This window comes from Saimiri boliviensis, chromosome 14 (genome assembly GCF_048565385.1).
Source record: "Saimiri boliviensis isolate mSaiBol1 chromosome 14, mSaiBol1.pri, whole genome shotgun sequence".
Taxonomy (NCBI): domain Eukaryota; kingdom Metazoa; phylum Chordata; class Mammalia; order Primates; family Cebidae; genus Saimiri; species Saimiri boliviensis.
In genome coordinates, this window is record NC_133462.1 from 54,416,523 (window position 1) to 54,441,549 (window position 25,027).

Consider the following 25,027-nt stretch of genomic DNA (forward strand, 5'->3'; position numbering starts at 1 on the left):
CTCAACACTATTGACATTTGGACTGGATAATTCCCTATTGCTGGGCATGCCCTGTGCATTGTAACATGTAGCAGCATCTCTGACTTCTCTTTACTCAACGCCAGCAGTACCTTCCTCCCACCCATCTCTACCTGTTTTGACAGTGGAAACTGTCTCCAGATACTGCCATGTCCTTGGGGAGTCAAAATATTACTGGTCGAGAATCACTGGCCTAAGTGATGACTAGTGTTAATGTAAACAAAAGAAATAGAGGTATAAGGTCACCTTGTAATTTGTGGTTGCACTTCCGATTCATTATTGACTTGGTGAAGGAAACGGCTTCCATTAGTGGGGCATGGGGAAATTTTCTCAGATTTAAGTGTGTTACCTATTGAATTTAGGCACAGACAGATCTTTCATTCCAATAACCAACCTCTTTCATCTTCATAGCCAGAAAATCAAACTTTGAAAATCCCAGTCATTTCTAGAAACAACACATTCTGCAATAACACATCCTGTTAGCTCCTTTTCCAAATCATTTTATTGACCCCATTCTAGCTAAATCTAAAGACAAAGATAAAAACCGGACAAATCTTCAAAGAAACTAAGAATTACCTAAATGTTGTATATATTATTAAGAACAGAATTTTAAAAAATCACAGAATAGTAGGTGCTGAGAGACTTAGAGCGTTTAACCCTTTGTCATGAAATACATCGATGACTAAATTACCCGGCATATAAAATGTATGATGTCATATGAAATATTAAAGATACATAAAAACTCATTTTTATTTTTATAGGTTTACTTACAAAGTGCTTAATACCCAGAGAGAGAAAAGTGTGAGAAGATCAAGGAGAGGTAAAAGGAATTTCTAAAGGAACTACTGAATTATATATCATTTCTATTCCTTCCATAACTACAGTAACTTTGGGGTTTATTTATAACACATAATGACAAGGGTTTTGAACAGTGCATGTGCTTGATGCTTTCAAAGAAATATTATTTACAAATCTCTGAATTCTTTAAAAGTAGAATAACACATCCTGAAAATGAAAAATATCGTTGTATAAAATTTGAAGCTAGTTCAACTCTATAGACTCGTTCTATAGAGTCACGTAGCCAAAGAGCAGGGCTGACAGATTTCCATAGCTAAACTGTGTTATGCCTGTGAAACGCTAAGGAGAAAACATTGGCTTATTTGAGCAGATAATATATTTAAGAGAATGAATTACGCGTATAAAGCCCAAGGTAAACTAGTGTAGTGTTACCACTTTCATACCCACATGTCCTAGGTGTATTGCAATAAAATTAGTACCTAGATTTGCTGTTTCTGGAATATCAAAGTTATCATGGGTTGGGAAAAATGGCTTTTACCTGAAATTTTATTGAAAGAAATCAGCATCTTAGACTGATGATTTAGCAGAGATATACGTTTTTTAAAAATCATCTTTTTTTTTTTTTTTTTTTAACATATTGCCACCAAATCCACAGCAAGGGAAACGGTTTCTGCAATGACCTGGATCAGATTTCAGTTTGCTCATTTTACATAGCTGATGTGTAATTCGAGATTTCGGGGAACAATGGTATGTTTAAAGAATATTAATCTCACTTCTAAAGGGTGAATACTTTTGAATCGTTCATTTTTTACATTACCAGGTGAATTCCTGTGGCTTAATATATGGAAAGACCAGATCTCAGAGTACAATGCACACACACACACATGCACACTCACATACACATACATACATAGATATACATAAGCAGGCTGTGTGTTCTTTTGCCCTCAGAGATGGAGATTTGATTTACCAAGCTAGTGGACAGGTTGGCAATTGAAATCAAACTGCTCTCTGCTTCTCAAAACACTAGGCATGAGGGTCATTTCTTCTGATTGGTTATCCCTGGAGAGAAGTAAAGAGCAGAGGGAGAAAATATTGTGGCTAAATGCACCTGAGCTAGCCGCTGGATCAATGGTCAGTATCAGCAGGGCTCTATTTAATGAACCGTACACCAGTGTCACCGCCTTGCTGACAACAGTGGGTAGCGCTGGTGCCAATGCAGAGGAAGCGGAATCTATTGGAAGACAAAATAATTGCTTCATTTTGCAGTACAAAGATATAAATCTGATTTTTTGTGTACATGAGAGCAAGCTTTAAATCCTTAACTGGAAGAGAGCCTTGCACAAAACACAGAGTCAAACATGATAGAAAGAGACTGTGCAAGTCAGTCCGGTTCACAGAACTCGGGGAGAATTGCTAAGAGGGCTTTATAGTCAAGGAATCGCAGGCTCAGTGGGCAAACACCCACCTAAAAGCATGCTGTCTTACTTACAGAGAGAAAATAGTTGTTTTCATTTGTGCTTTTTCATAATAAAGTGTTTTGACAAATCAATGGATGCAGGGAAGAAACACCCACTGATGTGATTTACAGCTAATTTATCTAATTATTGCCTCATTATTAAGGGGGAGCCTCAGCAGGGCACCCCTCCCAAATGCTGTATCTGGCATACCCTTGAGAATTAAGAGGCAAAATGGAAGTGACAGACCTAACTCAGAATATCCACGCAATGTTTAAATTTTCTTGAATTTCCTTGAACTGCCTTTGTGTGGGCAAGTAAAATTATGAAGCAGTTAAATCTTTTTCAAGATGTGTTTCCAAATGCCACAAGGATTAAAATTAAGCTGCAATTTCTCTGAAACAACACAAGGCAGCCTAAAATTAAGAAATTCACATTATGTCTATAACATTTTTGAATATTTTCAGATCTCTACATCATAGTCTGCCCTAAATGTGGATCAAATAAAAAATGCATTATACTTATTTTTATGCATTAAGGTAAGTAGTCCCTCACTAGACACCTGGAAAATTGCTAAAACAACTAGCTTCAAAGTAGCCCTGTTGTTGAGTAGAAAAGTAGAGAAATGTACTTCTTTTTACAATCTTAGTGGAATCACGTGTGAATTCAAATTGACAGTTATACAAATTCTAAGTCATAACGTCAAGGCACAACCAACAGTTTAGAGCCATTATTCTTTTAAATGAACCACCTCCTTTAAACTTTTATGAACATCTCAATATTCTCTGCAAAATCTCCTATTCTTATATTCCTAACATTTTTTCATTCACTGAGTTTCCACATAAATATTCATTTTGGTATAGAATAAGAGATCTATGTCCTCCTGTTCCCTCATTCTCCCTTTGTTCTTCCTGGGCCTTCACACTGCAGTCTTTCATTGAAAAATTCCATTTGGCCCAATTTCTTTTGAAATCAAAGCCACTTATCTCTCAGTAGCCAACTCATTGGATTCTCTCCAGATGGTGGATAAGAGCAAGAAGAAAGGTACCTGAAGAGTCCTGCCTCACATTCTCTTGGACTGCCTTTTACTCCAGCCATTGCTGAGACAACAAGCTTCACCCCGAAAGCCACAGACCCTGACTTCAGTTACTTGATTCTCCTGTTCGCCCAGGGCTTCTCTTATGCTAGGGTAAGGGATACCTGTGGGAATTGGCCTGGAACTTATGCGTGCATGGCCTCTAAGTGAAGGGGCAACATTCCCACACTGAACAATGCAAGACAAGAACCAAGGCATACGTGCTTCCCTCATTCATTCTTGAGTTAGGCAATCCAGGCATGCCTTCTCTAGCCTAGAAAGTCCCAGTAGGATTGAGTTCTATTCCTTCAGTTGCAATGAATTGCAGAAACACTCTTGCATTGCCTCTTTCTCCTTCCCTATTGCATAATTCCAAAGTCTCCCACTCCCATTTCATGTGATGACTTCCCAAAATAAATGTCAGCAGGCAGCCCCTTGTCTCAAACTGCTTTGGATGGAGATGAGAGTGTGCCTAGGCAAAGGTAATTACTGCGAGCCACAGATCACATTCATGTGTGTGCTAGAATCACCACAAGGAGGGCAGATTGCGAGATGATTCTAGAGTGTGCCATTTTAGAGAGTGACCAAGTCAAGGAGGTCAAGGATGCTGGAGGGAGGGTGCTTGGTGACATCATTTTAGATAGCATGGTCTGGGAAGACCTCTTCAAGAAGGAGCCCGTGAACTGATACCTAAATGGTAGGAAGGACTTGGCTATGGGAAAAGCTGGGGACACGGGGGTAAGTTTACCTTTACTCAAAACAGGACAAGGGTTTTGAGGCAGCTTAGATGGGTGTATCCTGAACATAGAAAGAACATCAAGACCGGGGGAGCACAGTGGGTGGGAGAGACAGTCAGGTACCAGATTGTTCCCCACGCCTCCTTAGGCCACGATAGGTTAGATTTTAAGTGCGACAAGGAGATATCGAAAGATTTTCAGAGATAAAGAAGCACGATGTAATTTATATTATCAACAGTTGATGTTGTTGGTTGCACGGAAAACTCAGTGTAAGTGTGGAAAAAAGGTAAAAGGTAAGTGTGGAAGCAGGTAGAACAGCTGGGAGAGTTGATGATGGTGGGTTAGACTTGGACAGTGGGAGCAGTGAGAGAAAGACTAGTGGCACAAGGAACCTACAGGCTTTATTCCCAAACAGTATTTAGATCTAAAATCAAATTTAACTTGACACCTTGTTGATTGGATGGGGTGGCATATATGTTTTATTTCATTTTATTATATTTTTGAGACAGGGTCTCACTCTGTCACCCAGGCTGGGGTGTGGGGTGCAATGGCGCGATCTCAGCTCACTGCATCCTCTGCCTCCCGGGTTCAAGCAATTCTCCTGCTTCAGCCTCCCGAGTAGCTTGGATTGCAGGCATGTGCTACCACGCCTAGCTAATTTTTGTGTTTTGGTAGAAATGGGGTGTCTGCATATTCGCCAGGCTGGTCTCGAACGCCTGACCTCAAGTGATCCACCTGCCTCGGCTTCCCAAAGTGCTGGGATCACAGGCATGAGCCACCGCACCCGGCCGGGGTGGCATATATGTTTAAGGGTGAGGAGAGTACCTCCATACTTTCCGTACTCTGAGGTTATCAGCTCTACATAAAAATAAAATAATAATTTGGCATTCTACATTTGAAAGACTGTGGGTTCTTAGTGAGGGATATATTGTTCATGAAATGGTTCTGTTCTTTTACAACAAAATAGCCTTTTAAAAAGTCCTTTTGTATAATGCGCCAATCTGGATACTGTGCTGATGTGAAGTGAGCCAATGGGAGGCGTTCTGCAAAGGAAGGTCCACATGTGGACCTGTAAAGGTGAGGTGGTTTGATTTAGAAAACACAATAAGAGTTCCATGACTCATAACATCTAATATGCAATGTGATGTTAGATTAATAAATATTAGCATAGAGGTGAAATAATCCAGGAAATAACAGAACACCAAAAGTCAAGAGTGACTAGTACAACAAACTGGAACAACATTTTGAATATCTGCTGCACGTTAACCACTTACTAAATAAAATTCATACTTATCAAAGTTAAGGAAAAATATTGGGTGGCTGCAACATCTAGCTGTATATTAAGAAATTATTGAAAGAGATGCCGTTTGTTGAATTTATTCTGAGAAATCTACTGATTCCATATTTATGCTTATGTTTAATATTTATGGTCTCAGATGTTTAAGTTATACGTATATATCTGGATGATTAGTCAATAACTTCACCCTTGTGACATTTGACTCTTTCTTTAAAATTTATTTATTTGTTTGTTTACTGAAATGGAGTCTCGCTCTGTCACCCAGGCTGGAGTGCAATGGCATGATCTCGGCTCACTGCAACCGCTCTCTCCCAGGTTCGAGTGATTCTACTGCCTCAGCCTCCCAGGCAGCTGGGATTACAAGCATGTGCTATCATGCCCGGCCAATTTTGTATTTTTAGTAGAGATGAGGTTTCACCATATTGGCCAGGCTGGTCTTGAACTCCTGACCTCAGGTGATCCTCCCACCTCAGCCTCCCAAAGTGCTTGGATTACGGTCGTGTGCTATCATGCCTGGCCCTTAAATGTTTTTTTTTAAATGTCTTATATTCTTCTCTTCCCTTTTCTGTCTTTTAAATAACAATTTCTTGCATTCTCTTTCTTTGAGACAGATAGGGCTGGCGCTAGCTGCAGGACTAGGACTCCAGAGGACGGTGAGAATAAAGAGGCAGCTGGGCCTGCAGGGCATCCATCCATGGCTGTGACAGAGGAGGCGGTGGAAGTCTGCAAGCCTGGGCCAAGGAGGTCTTCGGAGCCAAGCAGCAGTCAGTAGGGTCAGAGGACTGGCTACGTACAGTGGGAATGAGCAAATATTGATACTGAGAGCTAGGTTTCTCATTGTTAGAAAAGAGAGTTAAAATTCAGAAAAATAAAAACAAGAAAACGAAAACTTACAGCATTGGATTAGAACCAAAAGCCTTAGTGTAATCTCATAGTTTTGTTTTATACTAGTCTAGACAGATGGATACAGAAAAATGTCCAAATTTGTATGTGCATTTCCTAGTTCTGTCTATTGAAAAGGCAGATGCCGGCCCAGTAGAAATGAGCACACCTAGCAACGGGGTCTCCATTTCTAAATACTATTCTTCAGTAAGAGAGATCAGAGTGCTTTGGAAAACAAACAACCAAAGACTGATTTTAGGCCTGGGGAAGAGAGGACATAGATTAACCTGTAACATGTATATATGTATATATTGGTACCAGATATAATATATATGTGTGTGTACATATATACATATATATATATATATATATATATATATACACACACACACACACATATATATCTGGTAACACATATAATATGTTGCATTATATATGTTACATATAACATATATGTTACCATATATGTTGTATTGTATGTTACATGTAACATACAATATATGTTACCATATATATCATATATATAAATATCTTTTAACATACATATGTGTGTGTGTGTCTGTGTGTGTGTGTGTGTGTGTGTACCAGAAAGTAAGGAAAGGCTCAAAAAATGATGGGGATTTGTCAAAAAGACACAGGAGCCAGTTTCTAGGGAATCCCATGAACAAAATAAGGGACAATTTATGCATCAGAAAAGTAATAATAGTAACATTATGAACCATTGAATAACACGAGAATCTGTGTCTACACTGATATAAGTAATAAAGGAATAAAACGTAAATCAGAGGAAAAGAGAAAGTTTAATAGAATGCTAGCCAAGAAATATAGAGGGCATGTCTATGTTGGTGTCACCATTTGGCAACCATCACAGAGTAATACTTAAAACAGGCAATAATGATCAATAGATGTTAAAACTATTTAGAACTATTTAAAACTATGCTTATTGAGAAGCAAAATATTTATATATTCTCAAGGTATCTAACCACTACGTACTACTAATTCCAAAGAAACAAACAGTAACATCATAGTTAAGATCACTAATTTACCAAGTGATCAAAGTTTACACCAGCAGTAACAGACAAATTGGCATTCTTTCTTCACAATAGGTTGCACTGAGATAAACTCAACATTGCTTCAGCGATATTCCTTCCAGAATCTAATCATGAGAAAATACCAGACAAACCCAGATCAAAGGACATTCTAGAAAACTGGATTATAATTTTAAAAAATGTCAACGTCATGTAAAGTATAAAAGTAGACTGAGAAATTGTTATAGATTGAAGGTGACTAGAGACATATGACAACTAAATGTAGCATATGAGGCTTGGCTAAATTCTGGATGAAAAACAAAGAAAAAAAGATTTTTGCTATAAAGAGCAGTTGGTGAAATCTGAACATAATGTGTAGGTTAAAAAATATTGAATCGATGTTATTTCCTGATTATTATGGTTGCATTGTAGTTATGTAAAAGACGGTCTTGGTCTTTTAGGAAATAAATACTAAAATACTTGGGGACATCATGTTGGAACTTGCTCAGTTGGCTCAGAAAAAACGTAGATAGGAAGAGACAATGACAAAGCAAAAATGACAAAATATTAACACTTAGGAACCCGGATAAAATATTCATGGGAGAGCTTTATGCTAGTTTTGAAATTTTTCTGTTAAGTTTGTAAATATTTCCAAATTAAATGTTTAAAGGCATGGACTCAACTGAAAAAATGAGTTATTTTCTTTTTCTTACGATTATTTTAGAATTGGGGTCTCACTCTGTCCCCAGGCTGGAGTGCAGTGGTGTGATCATAGCTCACTCAGCCTGGAACTCTTGGGCTCACATGATCCTTCTGCATAGCTAGGCTGCACCACCATGCTCAGCCATTTGAAAAAAAAAAAAATATATATGTTTTATAAAAAGACAGCGTCTTGCTATGTTGCCCAGGCTGGTTTCAAATTCCTGGCCTCAAGTCATCCTCCTGCCTTGACTCCCAATGTCTGGGATTATAAATCTGAGCCACTGTATCCAGCCAATATTTATTTTAATTAGGAAAAAACATCCATGTTCCATACTGAACAAAAATAATTACAAACATGTATAAGGCAGAACATAACTATATTGGCCACATTCTTTGTCATCTGTCCTCTTAAGATGATTCATGTTAGCAGCTTAATTTGAGTCCATCCTCGCCTTCCTATATGTTAATATGAACATATTCAAACATAAACATGCTTGAGTTTGTTTTTTAAAATGGAACCACCATAATATTAGCTTGGAACTCATATTACTAGGGAATAGAAGCATCATAGACTTAAGGAAAAGATAGAAAACCAAAGGCATCTTTTTATTAACAACAGGGGTATAAAATAATTTATTCAACCAATGACTTGTTATTCACAGACATTCAGGGTTCTCTTCCAGTTCTTTTTCCACTGTATGCTATGCTGCAATAACAATCTTTGTGGAAATATAGAGAAATAGAGAATCTTTATAAACTGCTGCTTTTGTTTCTGTAGAACAGATTCTCCAGATTCCTATGTCAAAGTGAATATGTGTATTTGACACATAATGCTAGATTACTTTTTATTCACAATTCACACCGCCAACAACAATCAAAAGAGTGCATTTCCTTCATCTTCTCCAACACCAGAAGACAGCACTGTTCATGTTTATTGACTGATTTCTTCTGGTATTGATTATTGATGTTCTTCCACTGTGAATTGTCCACTTAAATTTTTTGTTCCTTTTTTCTATTTGCTTGCCTTTTTACTTATTTCACTTATCAATTTGAGATTATTTACTTATAAGTGGTTCCCAGTTTATCCTTTGTATTTTGATTTTGCTTATTCATTGCCATTTATTCAATTTTTTTTTCTCAAGTTTTCTGTCTACTTTATATAGGTCACTCACTTCCAAGGTTATGCCTTCTAACTTTTCTCCTAATAATTTCTACTTTTTAAAAGAAATTACATCATTAATTCATTTGGTATTTATCTTTCTATAGTGTTAGGGCTCTTTTTTTTTTTTTCTTTCAGTGAAGAGTTGTGCCAGTACCTTTTAATAAAACACAAATAGAAGTTTTCCCCATAGAGTCCTCTCTTTTACGTAAGATTGGATAATACTTGGGTGTATGTTTGACCTTTTTTAACCCCACCCTTCTACCTACCTATATTCCTTGCCAATTCCATACTATTTTAATGAAAGTATTTTTATGGTAAGTTTTCATATCTGGTAAGTTTAGTCTATTTTTGCTTTTAAAAATGTTCTTCACTATTCTTGGTTATATATTTTTCCATATGAACTTTAACATTTTATCTGGTTCCAAAAAAAAAGTGGGACTTGGATACTGCAATACTACGACACAGTGCTTGATACTTATATGAATGTTCCCATTCGAGAACACAACCTCTTCGTTATTTGTTCAGGAGTTGCTTTGTGTCCTTCAACAAGATTTTATTTTATTCATAGAAGTCTTACATCTTTCTCGATCAAGTTTTCTAAGCATTTTATAATTTTATCATGATTTATTATGATTCCCCCCATTTAAATTACTATTTCAAGTATCGAGGAAAAGTTCACCTCCACCCTGCGTGACTCCACCCCCTGCTCACCCACTTTCATCTTCCTCTGCACCTGAGATAGCAGAGCTACCGCTCACCCCAAGATCTTCACAGGCTTTCTGCCTGGCATGATCTTCCCCTTCTGTGTTCTTTGGCTGAGTCCTTTCAGGCATCTTGATTTAAATGTCACTTTCTCAGTCTCTCTTCATAGCACTCATCAAAATTCGCATTTATGCATTCACATTTCTGTTGCAGGTTTCTTCCCGAGTTGATTTTAAGTCCATAAAAACAGAAGCACTGTGCTAAGATTGTACACGTGGATCTAGCACACAGGTTCCTCGGTGACTGTGGTTAATAGACCAATCCTTTCTGTGGATCCATTCTTTACCACCTTTTGCACTCCCTCTCTGCAATCTTCAGTTTCTTCTCCTTCTGCTAATTCTCCTAACTTTTAAACTGTCCCAATCACTTTATCTTTTTTTTTTTAATTAATTAATTTATTTTTATTGCATTTTAGGTTTTGGGGTACATGTGAAGGACATGCAAGATTGTTGCATAGGTACACACATGGTAGTGGGGTTTCCTGCCTTCCTTCCCCTCACCTGTATCTGTCATTTCTCCCCATGCTATCTCTTCCCACCTCCCCACCCCCCATCCCTCCCCCATTTATCTTAAAAAAAGATCTGCTGCCAATTCAGATTATCATCTGATTTTTCTCCGTATGCCATAATTCCTACTTGTACCCAAGCGTTTCCCACTCAAGTCTCCTGACGTGGTGCTCTGAAGACATGATGATGTGTTTTTCATTAAGCCCAGGGGCCTCATCTCAGTCCTTATCACTTTCAATTTCTTTGCAACACATGGCAATGATAACTTCAAAATCTTCTTTTGCTTTAGCGTCTTTGCTTTTACATGTCTTACCTCCTTCTCTGCCGTCTTTCCTGATTTTTTGATGTTTTGCATCTATGTTCAACACTCTTGTGATGCTCAGCTTATGCTTACAGCATTGTAATGCTCATCTATTAATTCAGCAAATAAATTCAGGACGACAAACCAGGCACTGCATTATTAAATGTCAAACACCATAGTGAACAATGCAGGAAGTACTTGTCGTTCTAGCATTTATCTATCAGGAAGACTGAAATTAAAGAATCACGCAAGCAATCATGTGGCTACAGTTGAGGTAAGCAATGAACGGAAAAGTACAGACCGTCGTCTGGGTGGCTCCTCAAAAAGGGCATTTAAAGTCAGCTTTGAAAGATTAGTTGGATTTTTTTGCTAGCAAAAGGGGAAAAGCCATTTAAGCTACACTGTTCCTAAGGTGAGAAAGAGCTTGGGGCCTTTGAAAAACTAGGCCGGTGGGACTAATGGAGAGAGAACAAGGCAAAAGTGGATGGAAGTATAGCAAGAGAAGTAACACACATCTTCTCTTTCATACTTGTGTATTAAGAGTGACATTTATCACTATTAGTGCTTGATAACTGTAGCTCTTAACTACACAAGGGTAGAAGAGAATATCCAGCATTGCATTTAGTCATTATAAAATGCATTACAATGATCCTGTAGAGTTAGGAAATGATATCCCTATAATATATGTGAGAAAGTGAGGATTGGAGCAATTAAATAATTAATATGGAGGATTTCGCTTTGAATAAGGAGTGAAAACATGACTTCCTGTGCACTGTAACACTTGCAGTAAAAATAATGTACTCAAACCCCCCGCTTGCAAATCCTAACTTTAAAGTGTCCTTCAACTTTTTCTTTTCTAGGTTTAAAGATAGATTTAGGTACCCAAGTGAACATTGAAATTGGTATGTAGGACCAGAAAGAAAACTCCCTCAAATAAATGTCTCAATTTAAATATAAACTTTATATTCACATATTTGTCTGTTAATCAATTTTCTAGAAATTCACATGTAATTAAAAATAACACAACTTCATGGAAGACTTTTAGTGACTCAAGGGATTCACTGCAGTTGTCTTTGTTAATAACGTCATCCTTCTGATTTTAAAGAGTAATTGCATCAATTTAATGGTACTTACAGCTGTACCAATTACTACATTTAAACATACATGGCTAAAACCAAGTATACTTTTTTAAAATAAAAATTTATAACTAGCCCCAAACACTGTCTTATGGCTAAAATTCTTACAAAATGAGCCATTCTTCATGATGATCTATTTGGAATAAAATTCTGATGTGTAAGGTACATCCACTCACTCTACAGTCCAGCAGGTTCCATCCAACTAAGGTCTTTTAGACTCAAGTTTTCAGGTATAGTAGTAACTTTCACTTATTATGTGAAGGGAGCACTCAATATAAACCATCTGTAACATTCTTAGCAGCCCATTGCAATGACAGGAATTGAATTTGTCACATAAATTTCAGACTCGCAGCAAGCTTGTCCAACCCACAGTCCCTGAGCCACATGCGGCCCAGAAGGGCTTTGAATGAAGCCCGATACAAATTAGTAAACTTTTAAGAAACATTATGAATTTTCTTTTGTGATTTTTTTTTCTTTAGCTCATTGGCTATTGTTAGTCTTAGCATATTTTATGTGTGGCCCAAGCCAATTCTTCTTTCAGAGAATCCAAAAGATTGGACTCTCATGCTCTTAAGATTCAAAGCAGTACTTTTTTTTTTTTTAACCTTTTAGAAAACTTCTCTCATTCAAAGCCAGAAAATGATGTCTTGAAGAGAAGAGAACGTGAAGATATGCCTTAGTTTAATGCACATTGATAAAACCGCTTTGTAGAATTGGTGTAATCTCTGTTACCAACCTTGTCTATTCCAACTCTTAAGCTTCTGCAAAATGGCAAAGTTATGAAAATGTGTAAGGCCTGTTTCTATAGATCAAGTATGAAGTAAAATAAATAATGGAAGACCTTAGGGGAAAAAAAATCACAGATACCCAAACATTTTACTGTATTCATTTTTATTTTTATATTTTTGTTTATATTAGGATATTGTACAATTTTCAAACTAATAACAGAATCTTTTTGTATGTATATCTAAAGCATAACAAAATAAAAGTATTTCACAAAAAAGATGTCCATATTACAGTACTATTGAAATATGAGGCACAGGGTAAGTATGCATTCGTGGGTTATAAACATAATACATTCATTTTAAAGAATAAACATTTAATGTGAATAACATTTTGGTTAAAATAAATATCATAGTAAATGTTAACAGCGACACCTGAAGTACATGGATACAAGAAAGGTGTTTTGTAATAGATACTTTGTAGAATGGTAAAGCATTCATGAAATGGCTGTAATATCTTACTAAACTTACAATCATTGCACATCGTTGAGCACTTTATTTATATAGAGATACCCTTCATCCACCATTCCTAAACCTTACCATGCAAAACAAAGTTACTCCATATTTTCACCGGAGTAACTGGTACCAATGTCTAAATAAGGCTTAGAATCCATACACCTTTCATTTTACTGCTCCTCAAATCAATTCAAATGTTTAACTTAATCAATATACTTAAGAACACATACAAAGAACATTTTATAGGTGACTATATAAATGAGAGCTTCAAATCATCTTCGTAATTCTTTGAAATTATCCCATTCAAAATTAAAATTTGATTTTTACACAGTGGTTTCTTTGGGGAAAAATATGACCATTTAGATTAAAAAGACATAATATTCGAAGCAAAAAGTTTCCACATATAGAAATAATGGATTTCCCTGATCATTAAATTCTTCCCAGCTATTTCCTTCTAGCAGATAGATTCACTGAGAAGAAAAGTTTAAATCTTTACTTAAAAGTCACTTTGAGGGGTCATGCTAATGAATTTTAGATCCATATATTCTGAAAGAAAAAAAGTGAGTATCTGTTCCAACCAGAGAACATTTCATGTCAATTACATTACATTAAAATGAACATGACATTAATGGTCAACAGGAAGAATTCTTCTCATACTTTTAGGAATATATCTATGGATGCTCAGTATAAATGTTAGAAGTCATTAGAGTGTGAAAAAAACAATGTATCTAGCCCCCAGGAAAAACAAACAAACAAACAAACACATTTCCTTTACCCATTCCAAAATAAAATTACCCTTCAGAAACCATATATAACCGATGAGATTTCAAAAAACAGGAGTTTACACTTCTTGCCCTTTATACATTTTTTAAGTTTACAAATAACTTGAAAGCATTCAAATGAGTGTAAGAAAAACACATATGGAAAACAAAACCAGCAGTTACGTCGGCTAAAGGGAAGTGTTCTTTGAACATGAGGTTTTCACGTTGGCAGGATAATTCATCCTAAGGTTGTATGGTGGTAATGGAGTCCTTTAACAGTGACTGCCTCTTGGCCTTTGGGCTTCACAATTCTGTGAGGAGCTGGTCGCCACTAAAATGAAAGCATTCAAGGAAGGCACATCTGCACAAAGGCATTTACTGAACTCCGCCCATTTCCTTAAGCCACGGGAAGTGTTACCATCTCAGTCATCTTCGTGAACAAATACGGTACTTAGCTCAAAAGCTTCTCAATAGAAATGTTAATCTCGTGACAATTCCGGCTGTAGTAACAGCCAGTTTTCATTTTATTATACATATTATAGAACTACAACCTTGTCAAATAAATTGAAACTGTATCAACATTCACAGGTACAGTACAACACACATCCTCTCTTCCTCTTCAACAAAACCAAACACATGCACACAGGGTGGCCCAAATTCTAAAAAGTTTAAAAAAATGTTTTCAATCCGGCAAAAGTGTTGGTATACCAAATATGTTTTAAAAGAGCATTAGGCTCTCAGAAAGTATGAAACAATCATGGATAAAATGCACATACAATATAAATAAGAAAGTAACTTGAAGAATAATATAAAAACATTTCTGAAGGGGACCAATCAGAACTTCAATAATACCTATGAATAAAAACTTAGGCTTATACTATAGTGTACAATTATGAGTTAAAATGTACTTAAATTTATAAAGAAATTGAAATATAGTACTGCAAGGTTATTCAAAGAGTATTTTTCAAATGTACAAACAATAATTAAAAACACACAAAGAAAGCCTTGGGCAATGTGCAACTTTAAAAATGATTATCACAACAGCCAAACAAATCCTTAACCACTTTTTAAATGGATTCATTTATACCATTTCAATGCAAAGATAATATCAAAAATAATTAAACAAAACAAAAAACTCTTCAGTGTCTGACTCATTTTGTCCCCAAATCTTTTCACATTTAATAGTTGCATTTTGAATGTATAAGCTAAGAGTTTTAAATGTTTCTCAAATAGTTTATGTCTACAGTTATCATAAGAATTATATTTGAAAACTACTCTAAGAACTAAAACTAGTACTTCAAACGTTCAAAAGCAAAATCATGACAAAAGTTCACAATTGTAGGTCCGCCTTAATGTCCATAAATTACTAAAAAAGAAACAAGTCACATGTTCAGAGACTTTTTCTCAGGTCTGAGTCTACCCTGACTTGTGCCAAGCTGCACCTTCAATATTTGGCACTGATAAGTCTATCTGAACACAATTTATCAGCAGAAAACTCTAAGTAATTCTGAAAACCTTTAGCCATTCAAAACCATCATGTTTCATTTTCTTTCCTAACATGCAATTCAATTATTCCAAAGTCATTTGGGTGTTGCAAGGAGGTGATTTAGGTGACTGGTACAAAATGAAGCTTATATGAAAACTGGTTAAGGATTCAAAGCATGCTAGCTCTGAAATATTAATCTTAACACCAGACATAAACGGGGAGGTATGACTTGCACAAAATACTTTAAATTACTTTGGTTACACTCTTCATGATATTGCATGTTTAGCTGCTTGCAGTGCAGGCATGCATCCTCTTTGCTACGTCATAAACATAGGTGACGTCTGGTCGCTTCTCTGGATCTGGGTTGATGCACATATTAACTAACTGTCGTAGCTGCGAAGAAAGAAAAACAATAAAACCTGAATAAGTCAACTTTTTTTGGTTAGCTCACTGAAAAGAACAAATTATGAATAGCTATAGATTTTATAAGGAAAGTACATTTTCTGACTAAACATTCATTGTATGAGAAATACATATAAGACTGCTGTCAATGATTTAAAAATCAGTTAAATGTTCTGTAAAGTGCATTGAATGGACAGTATTAATGTCAACCAAAAAGTATTTTCTACATTTAGAGGCTTTAAAATGGGACTCTTAGTTTTTCAGATTTCAGTCAGAAGATAGCAGTCACTGAAGACTACCCTTGTAAGTCTCCAAGTTAACTGTAAATACACACCCACATATTTGATCTAGAATCTACTACAACAGACTTAATTGTAAGTTTAAATAAAAGGCAATTAGAGTAGACATACATTTATAACAAACCATTTTATACAGACATACATTAAAAGTTTTATGTTAAGTCTTATATTAGCGAAAAAACACTCCTTTAATTATAATAAATAAGCAAGGGAGGTTACAGTATTATTCCAATCCTCAACTGTGTGCGGAGTATTAAAATGTCCTCACTTTATAGATGAGAGAGAGTTGAAGTTTACTATTTTATTCTATTTGTACCACAGAATAAAAGCAGATTTCAGCAAATTAAGAAAGTACCCTCACGTATGGTACTAGAGCCATCAGGTAGAAGAATATAGGATTTTATTCTCAATTCTAATTTCTATCGGTTTATAAAACTATGTGTCATCTTAACATTGTATATGACCTTCCACAGACAATAAACTAAGTGGAAAAACCAGATTCTTTTGTAGGTCTGTTTTTAGGAATAATTTTGACATTTTGAAAATTTGCATTAACTCTTTCTGGCCATGATATTAGCACTTAGTAAGTTTTTTCAAATTACCACAGTTTCCTCAGAGTTCTCAACTTCTACCATAAAATGACTTTCAACCAGAGTAAATACAAGTGGTGATAAAAAGCATGGGCTGAGTATGTTGCTTGTGCTATGGAGAAAGCTAACGGCGGTGAGAAATGTCATCCTGAAGGAGGAGGTGGGTAAAGGAGTCTGCCAGATGAGGGTCAGAGTTTGGTAAGGAGCACAGTGAAATGGAAACCAGTCTTGTTGAAGGCACTTCGTAGCCTTGTGCCCTGGGGTAGGTCACTGACTTTGGAGCTTCATTTCCTCATCTATTTAATAGGGAGGCTGGACTAGGTGACCTATAAATAGGGCTATTCTAGTCCTAATTTCTTAAACTGTATGATTCCAGCAGAATGAAATTTAATGATTCCATTTTAGCTACATCTGGATATTCAACAATGTTCCACAGTAATGTTACACCCACTGGGAGAGCCTGAAGATTTTAATGTATATTCCTTGCAAAAGAGCAGAGAACAGCATTAAAAACCCTTAAGGGGTATAGCAATACACAAGGCATTTTATCATGGTGATCTTAAAACAGAAATTTAAAACAGAAAGAGATGGGCATTTTACCAGGTTAAAAACAAACAAAAATATATATATCCAGTCATACACAATGGAGAAGAAAGTGGGGAAAGCACTTATATAATCACATGTATTTTCCAAGATAATGTGTTCTAATGGGTCATCTGGCTGTCAGATATTTTCTTTAGAGATAAAAACGAAGCAAGCAGAAAGAATGGCAGGAAAAGACAACCATGGTACAAAGAATTCATTACATTTAGCCAAAATGCGAGCAGAGAAATGCGGTAATAATTTTTTGACTTCCTAACACTGCCACGTCCTTCAAGTTGCTTCAGAAACCTTGCTTTTCCTGCATAATAATAATTCAAAATAGGGTAGAATTTCCAACGCTGTGAATGAATGACTGACTTCAGTTCTCCTGGCATGAGGAAAAACCAAGGTTAGAGATTAATGTTGGAAGTTTAGTTGAAGAAGATAGTGATTCTCCAGTTCTCCAAAGTAAAAAGGCAAGAACTGGGAATAACAGAAAGGGAGAAAGACGAAGAATAAGGTTCACAGATGGGGAGTGTCGGTGGCAGATGCTTCTGAACCGCTCCTTTAAGGATGGCCTTTCTCAGGCACCCGGCAGTAAGCAGAGCCAAAGCACTGCGGAGTTTGCTTTTCCTATCCCACTTACTGGCTCAGCCTCCACCAAATACGAAGTGTATTTTGTCATGAAGAGTTTCCTTTCCCAGAAGAATCAACAGACCTATCACCATATAAACTCGGATACGTGAAATACACAACATGCGTACTTCACTGTATTTATGAATCCAATAATCTGTTAATACAGCTTTTCTTCAGTTACTTGTTACAATAAAAATTAATAAAATATAACAAGAAAGAAAACCCAGTAAAATTAAAATATGCTTTGGCAATGCTCCCACTTATCCACCCCAGCAATATTTCCAGAGGATCTACTCTGGAAGGCACACTATGCTGGTGGCATTTGATGGCACAGGATAAGACGAAGAAAGGACCTATCCACAAGGGAAGGCTTGCTGTCCAGGATGAGAATGAAGAGAATGACTCATTTTCCTTTCTAACCACCAGACTCTTTCATTCTTTCTTTTTGCCCCTGTTTTCCATTTTCATTCAATTGATAATTCAACAGTTTCCAATGGAGGATTATGTAGCAGACACTTTGTTAGGTGGTAAGGATAAAGCAATAATGAAAAACAGCACAGGCCCTTAAACAGCTTACAGTCTAGCACAAGATAAACGGAACAAAGAAACAAATGTGAAAGTGAAGAAATCATAAAAATAATTCTATTATAAACTACAAATGATAGGTATCTCAAGAGATATCTGTGAGACAGAGGTAAAAGATTAAGTGTGGCTGCCCAGAGGACTTTCCTCTTTTTCTACAACCTGTTTAACTGTGAGTTGTTACACCTCATTCACTGAGGATACCCACACAGCTGACAGTATCCTTCTCCATTCCAAGAACTACAACCCTCTTCCTGGGTCACTTTCACATTTATTTGATGTGAATCAATACAAACCTCTTTGATTACCTGGCTGTAATCTTCACTTTCATACACGTTTAGTCTCTGCCTTCCAGGGACACAGCCTGTTTCTTAAAATGCTGTGTCACATCTGAAACGTAAGCACACGCTCCTGTCCTTCCAAGTTCCTCCCCCCCTCCCTCCAGCATGGTTGTGTTTGATTTGACTGAGACCATGTTCAATCCCTTTCATCCTGGTCAGTCCTCTCGTTTTGGATTGACATCATTCAGTTCTGGCCTAGACCTTAACTTCCCTGACGTTTGCTTCCTAGTTTCTTTTGTAGGTTGATCTGCCTCTGAAAAATCTACCAAATGTTGGTAGGCCCTGAATATTGTCCTTTCCTTCGTTCTTTTCCCGTTTCACTCTTCCTTCTCATCTTCGACAACTGCGCTTCCTCCCATGCCTTCAAGAACCACCAACACGCTGAGGAACACAGATATCAGTCTCCAGCCTAGACTTCTTTGCAGGCTCTGTTCCCATACCTCCAACTGCCTTCTGAGTAAAGGTGCACATAAATATTCTCATTAAACATGCTTAAAACTGAAATCTTAGTATTTTTTCCTCCCCTAACTGGTTCTTCCTAACAGTATCTCCAATTTCTTAAGTCAAAAATTTGAAATTCACACCAGACATCTCATCATACTTCCTTCCCATCTGCCTGACCGTCACCAACCAGTCCCGGTGGTCCCGGCTCCTTAAACCTTGTGCTTGCTCTTGCCACACCATCTCCAAGGCCACTCTCTTGGAATAGTCTTCCAACTGATGGCTTTGCTCTGGTTTTCTTCCAATCTCTCTAGCACTGCCTAACTACCCAGTTGATTATACTTTAAGCATTTCAATGGCTCCCCAAGCCTCTTAGAACAGCTAAGGCCTTTAGCATGGTAAAATATGAGCTGCTAAAAATCAGTGTCCTGCTTCCCTTTCCAGGCTCCTATTTAGCCCCAAACTCCACCTCCCTTCCCCTACCCCATCCTATTTTCTCACCATAATAAAGCATTTGTAGTTCAGTGCTTGAAACTGCTTCATGCCCCTACATCTTTGTTTACGCTGCTCCTCTTCTTATAACACCCACCTCAAAACCCCTAACTCTCTCAGGTGTCTCATGCCTTACCCATGGATCTCATAACCCTCTGAACCCCTAACTCTCTCACCTGTCTCATGCCTTATTCATGGATCTTACAACCCTCAGAACCCCTAACTCTCTCACCTGTCTCATGCCTTATTCATGGATCTTACAACCCTCAGAACCCCTAACTCTCTCACCTGTCTCATGCCTTACCCACGGATCTCCTCACTGCATATCTCTTCTCTGAGTCCTTCCTCATCATTGTATTTGCCACAGGGAACTTATTATATTCTACTTGGCCTCCAGTGTACCCTTCACATACTTGTATTAAAGTCTTTAGAATACTTTATTGTAATTCACTAAGTGTCTGTGTTCTCTTATTAAACTGCAAGATCTAGAGGGTGGATACTGGATGAATGGTAAGTACTCACTGGCTTGTGGAATGAATGAAAGAATGATGAATGGGTAACTTCTGGCTGAGGAAAAAAGAAAAGGTTTTTTGAAGGTGGTATCTGAGCTGAGGTCTGAAGCAAAAACATAATCTTAATATAGAAAAGGGGTAGAGAGAATTCTAAGCAGAGATAACAGAACGAACGATGATTCTCGGCCAACGAAAAGTATGATGTGCGTGAAAGCAATGGCAGGTACCGCTGTATGACTGCGGAGCCACAGGGATGAAATGATAAGCTGAGGCCAAAGAAAAGAAAGGCTTCAGGGGTTTAAAAGCTATTGATATAGACAATGGGAAATCAGTATTTAAGGCAAGAGGGAGAGATCATTAGTGTTGGGCTTCAGCACATATTTTCTTGGTGCTAAGACAGGCTTTTAAAAAGAGAATGATGCCGGCAGAATGCTCATTAAGTTCCTCTAAGATTTCAGGCAAGAAATAGCGTTCATCAGCAGTATTCACCAGGGTATCTGAAGTGGGGTAACAGAAGTGGTAACTCACAGGAGGTGTGGCCTTGAGAGGGCAAGATGGACATTTGAGTTTTTTTAAGATATCGCATTTGAGATACTGACACATTGAGATTTCGGTAGAAATAGGAATTCCTGAATTTTGGGTTTAATTCCGCATTCATATCAAGATAACTGAATTGCATACATTAAATGTGTTTTGTGACTCTACATATCTAGATGATGAAGATAAAGGAGACAGTTCAAGTAAAAAGTTGTTAATCTATATTAAACAGTAATTTTTAGTTATATGGTTCTCTTAAATACTCACATGTTGATTTAGCCTTGCTTAATGGCAGGTATCGTTCTGGATTATAAAAATATTCCAGGCTAGGGATGGTGGCTCATGCCTGTAATCCCAGCACTTTGGGAGGCCGAGGTGGGCAGATCATGAGGTCAGGGTTTCAAGACCAGCCTGGCTAACATGGTGAAACCCCATCTCTACTAAAAATGCAAAAATCAGCCAGGCGTGGTGGCACCCGCCTATAATCCCAGCTACTCAGGAGGCTGAGACAGGAGAATTGCTTGAACCCAGGAGGTGGAAGTTGCAGTGAGCCTCCAGCCTGGGCGATGTAGAACTTATCATTCTATGAACTCTTCCATATAATTTTATTTTTAACAGCTCTATTTAAAGCACTGTAATCTCCCAAAACAGTCTCGTTTTACAGATGAAAAATCCGAGGATGAATTAAAAAATTAATGGTGGGACTTGAGTTGTAACTCAGGTCATTTGATTTTTTTTCATGCAGGTCTTTTACCACTTGCCACTGTTGACAGCTTGTTTACTTTTACCTACTTGGTCTTTTGGTTTGAATCTCTCATGACGCTTAATACAGCTATTTATACATGGTGATTAGTAGTAACACTAATTTCAAATCATTTCCATGATAAAGTGATAACACTTGATTTAAGGTATCACCTGAATTCCAATCAGGACACAGGAGTGACTAGATACTAACAGGTCATCATAGAATGCATAAAGTAACATGGGTAGTTTATTCCACTCAGAGATTGTTCTGTTATTTAGTGAACACAGCAGTAAGACGGCTCAAATTTCATTCAGGGTGTCCACCTGACATGCTGTTTATTTTCCTCTAAGCAAATCAAGAGAATAGAATCCACGTTCTTGTCAGAGTATATAACCTTAAACAGTATGCCACGTAGTGGGTTCTATCAACTTTGTATTAGGAATTAAAATTTAGGGAAGACTCTGTAATGAATAAAGTCATCTTTACAATTTTGGATAATCTAAGTTCTACCCTTCAGTTAGACCACCAGAAGGCCGCATCTTGGGGGCACATTTGTTTATCCTGCTGACAAATCACCTTTCCAAAATGGTGCTTTTATACACGCTTTTGGATTTCATCAAACATCACTTAGGCATTTGCTATAAAATTGATGTTGAAGACACTGCTTGGTACATTACTCACAGATATTCATATAAGATATTTCCACCATAATTCAGTAGGAGACAACTTTCTCTTTTGTGCGGAACTATTAATAGTATATTTCCCCCTTATAAGTAGCAACTAATTTGCTTACTGTGTTTCCCTTTGTGCCATGAGATGAAGGAAGCAATAAGCAAGTGAGAACCTCAACCACAGGAACTCTGTTGGTCATAACAGGCATACATTTCCATTCCGTCCATCCCTGGCTTGGAATTTTACTTACATATCCATTTTAACTACAGATAAGTCATGTCTGTTGCTGTAAATTATCTCAAATCTTTTTTGAAGAAAAGTGGATTGTTAATTACATAACAGGAGATTTATATAGGCTGAATTCTTAATTTCATGTAATTTTCCTTGGTATTTGTGAGATAACTATTGGTTGTTCTAAAGATATACTTAAACAGGCCTGGTACTCTAGTGTGGGAAAAATCAGTTGCAAAAATGTTTTGGTATAACAAGGGGGAAAAAAAAAATCACAAGTAAAATTTTATGCCTTTAATGTTAATAATTTGGTTTAAAAATGTTAATTCATATGGATCCATGAATAGTCTTGTAAGACTAAATAGCAATTACAGACAAGGTCACATCTCCTTCTTCTAATGAATATAAAATTATAGTATCACTTTAAGGTAGTAGAGTTATTTGTGGCCCTGCCATCATGAATAGCAGGATAAAATGGCCACCTGTGTATATTATAAACCGGGTATTGTATTAAGAGCTAGGGTTTAAAATTCATCCATTAGAGAAGAAAATCCATTTTTATGTTGTTAAATAACTATACATAATAGGTTGACTCACGGTTACGCAGGGGTGCACTTTTTGCAGCTAGTGAACGTATCTCAGGTTATATTACTTAGACTTGGATATTCCACTGAATGATTACTTTTTCTAAGACTCCAATGGAGAACTGAAAATACAGTCCCCTGAACATTTTCAGATCAAAAGATATCTCTTTATGCTCTCTGAGATATCTCTGGGATTTCAAATAAATGCTAGTTCCAGTGCTAAAGAAAAACTATCTCCTAAAAGGTAGTATTTAATATTTATGAACCATTCTATGCATTTTACATGATTTAATTTACTCAATCTTCATAAAAACTCTATGGGGTGGACACTACTGGTATATACAATTTTAAAGAGTAGTAACATTCCTAAGGCCACCACGGCACAAGGGGCAAAGCCTGGATTTGAAATGAAGCAGTCTAGCTCCAGCGCCCAGGCTTTTAAATACAGTACTATATTATACTGCCAGAGAAAATTCTAACTTGATCTGCAGGGTCCCTCACGGCCACCTCTGCACAAAGGTGGGGTGAGCTTCCACACAGTCAAGATAGATTGCTAGGCTATCTGATTTTCAAAAGAATGCTAACTCTAACACCAGTTCCTCTGCTTTCTAAAATTAATGGATCTGCCTTCACATTTCATAGGCCAATTGTGATCAAAAAACAAACCAAAAAATTTTCTCTAGAGTTCTGCAGAATTCCCAGTAAGATATAGCCTACTTTATCTGTGAGAGATATACTTAGATGACACCAAAATATTCAATTATTATGACAAGATGGATATTTTTAATGTTATTTCTAACCTGACTCATGAAAATGGCAGTAAACTCCCTCCAAATAAAATAAACTTGATTTTTATCATAGAACAATTTCTTTATTCCAGATTATAAATTTATATAGTAACCTGATGAACATAAGAAATGCCTCTAAGTTTTTTCTCTTTTTCAGGTATCAAATAATCAAAATGAGATAATGATTCTAGTGATTTCCCTCAGTGTTTGTTTACATTTTTAAAATAGTTTCAGTAAACTTCTGAAAGGAATAAAGTAATTTAAAAAACTTTTAATATTTATCCAATACTGTGAATGATTTTAAGTACTACATTATTAACCCATGTTCTAGGAAAATGTGATTAGATAATATTATTAAGAATTTGATACACATTTCTTCATGTCAGGTTCCATTTTCTAGTAATATTAGTCAACCACTTGCTCAAAAAAATGTGTGCTTGACTGAGGGAGTTAGCTTTCCATTTATTGCTTTAAATTGTAGAAATAATTCCGATATCATTAGATATTGCAACGCTGATAAGAATAAATACAAGTAAGCAAGCATTTCATGGTTTATGTTATCTCAGAAAACTTAGTTTGCATTACTTTCTACTTGTTTGTAAAAAAAAAAAAAGTCTACCTTGTTGCTTTTATAAAAAATTGTTTTATACAATATGTTTAAAATAAGGCAAAGTAAAGGTCTGAATATACAAAAGCCTTTACAAAATCAGAGAAAACTGTTTAATTTAGACGCTTCTCAAACATTTTAAAAGCGACAGAGAAACACTTAAATGAAACGAAGTTCATAAAGTAAAAATAAAATGGATTCTCTATAACATTTCTAAGGGATTATGAGGTCATTAGCTATAAGGAAATGAATGTTGTCAATAAAGTAGAGAAAATACAAATATATTGTGATCTATATAGTTCTAAAGAGATATCAAAGCAAATAGATACCAGAAATGTTAAAAAGAAGACAGTGTTAACAGTCATTGTTGTCAGGGTGATAACCCAATTACAGATCAAGTTCAGTCACGTACAGGTAATAACAATAGGGCTCTTTGTGCATTATAGCTTTAGGTCACTAACACAATTCTCAACAGAATAATAAAGACTAGTGCTATTGGTACTGTTTCTTTTTCACCCCCCTCTTAATCCCTCTGAGACCAATTATGTTATGTCAGCCTCCCAGATATACCCAATTTCTATCTACCCAAGGACACATTTTAGCACCCCAAAGTGGGTCTAATACATTAAAGTACACTGTA

The 25,027-nt window shown here is 36.6% G+C and overlaps 1 protein-coding gene across 3 annotated transcripts in view; it reads right to left on the bottom strand.

The window, feature by feature from the left end:
* Positions 1 to 12,735: 12,735 nt before the first annotated feature.
* Positions 12,736 to 25,027, bottom strand: part of NEK7 (NIMA related kinase 7) — a 177,854-nt gene continuing 165,562 nt past the window's right edge. For all 3 annotated transcript variants that reach the window (XM_074385080.1, XM_039466547.2, XM_074385081.1), the window contains one exon: positions 12,736 to 15,739. In XM_074385080.1, coding sequence (XP_074241181.1) covers positions 15,629 to 15,739 — 111 coding nt within the window. In that variant the 3' untranslated portion in view covers positions 12,736 to 15,628. The remainder of the gene's footprint in view (positions 15,740 to 25,027) is intronic.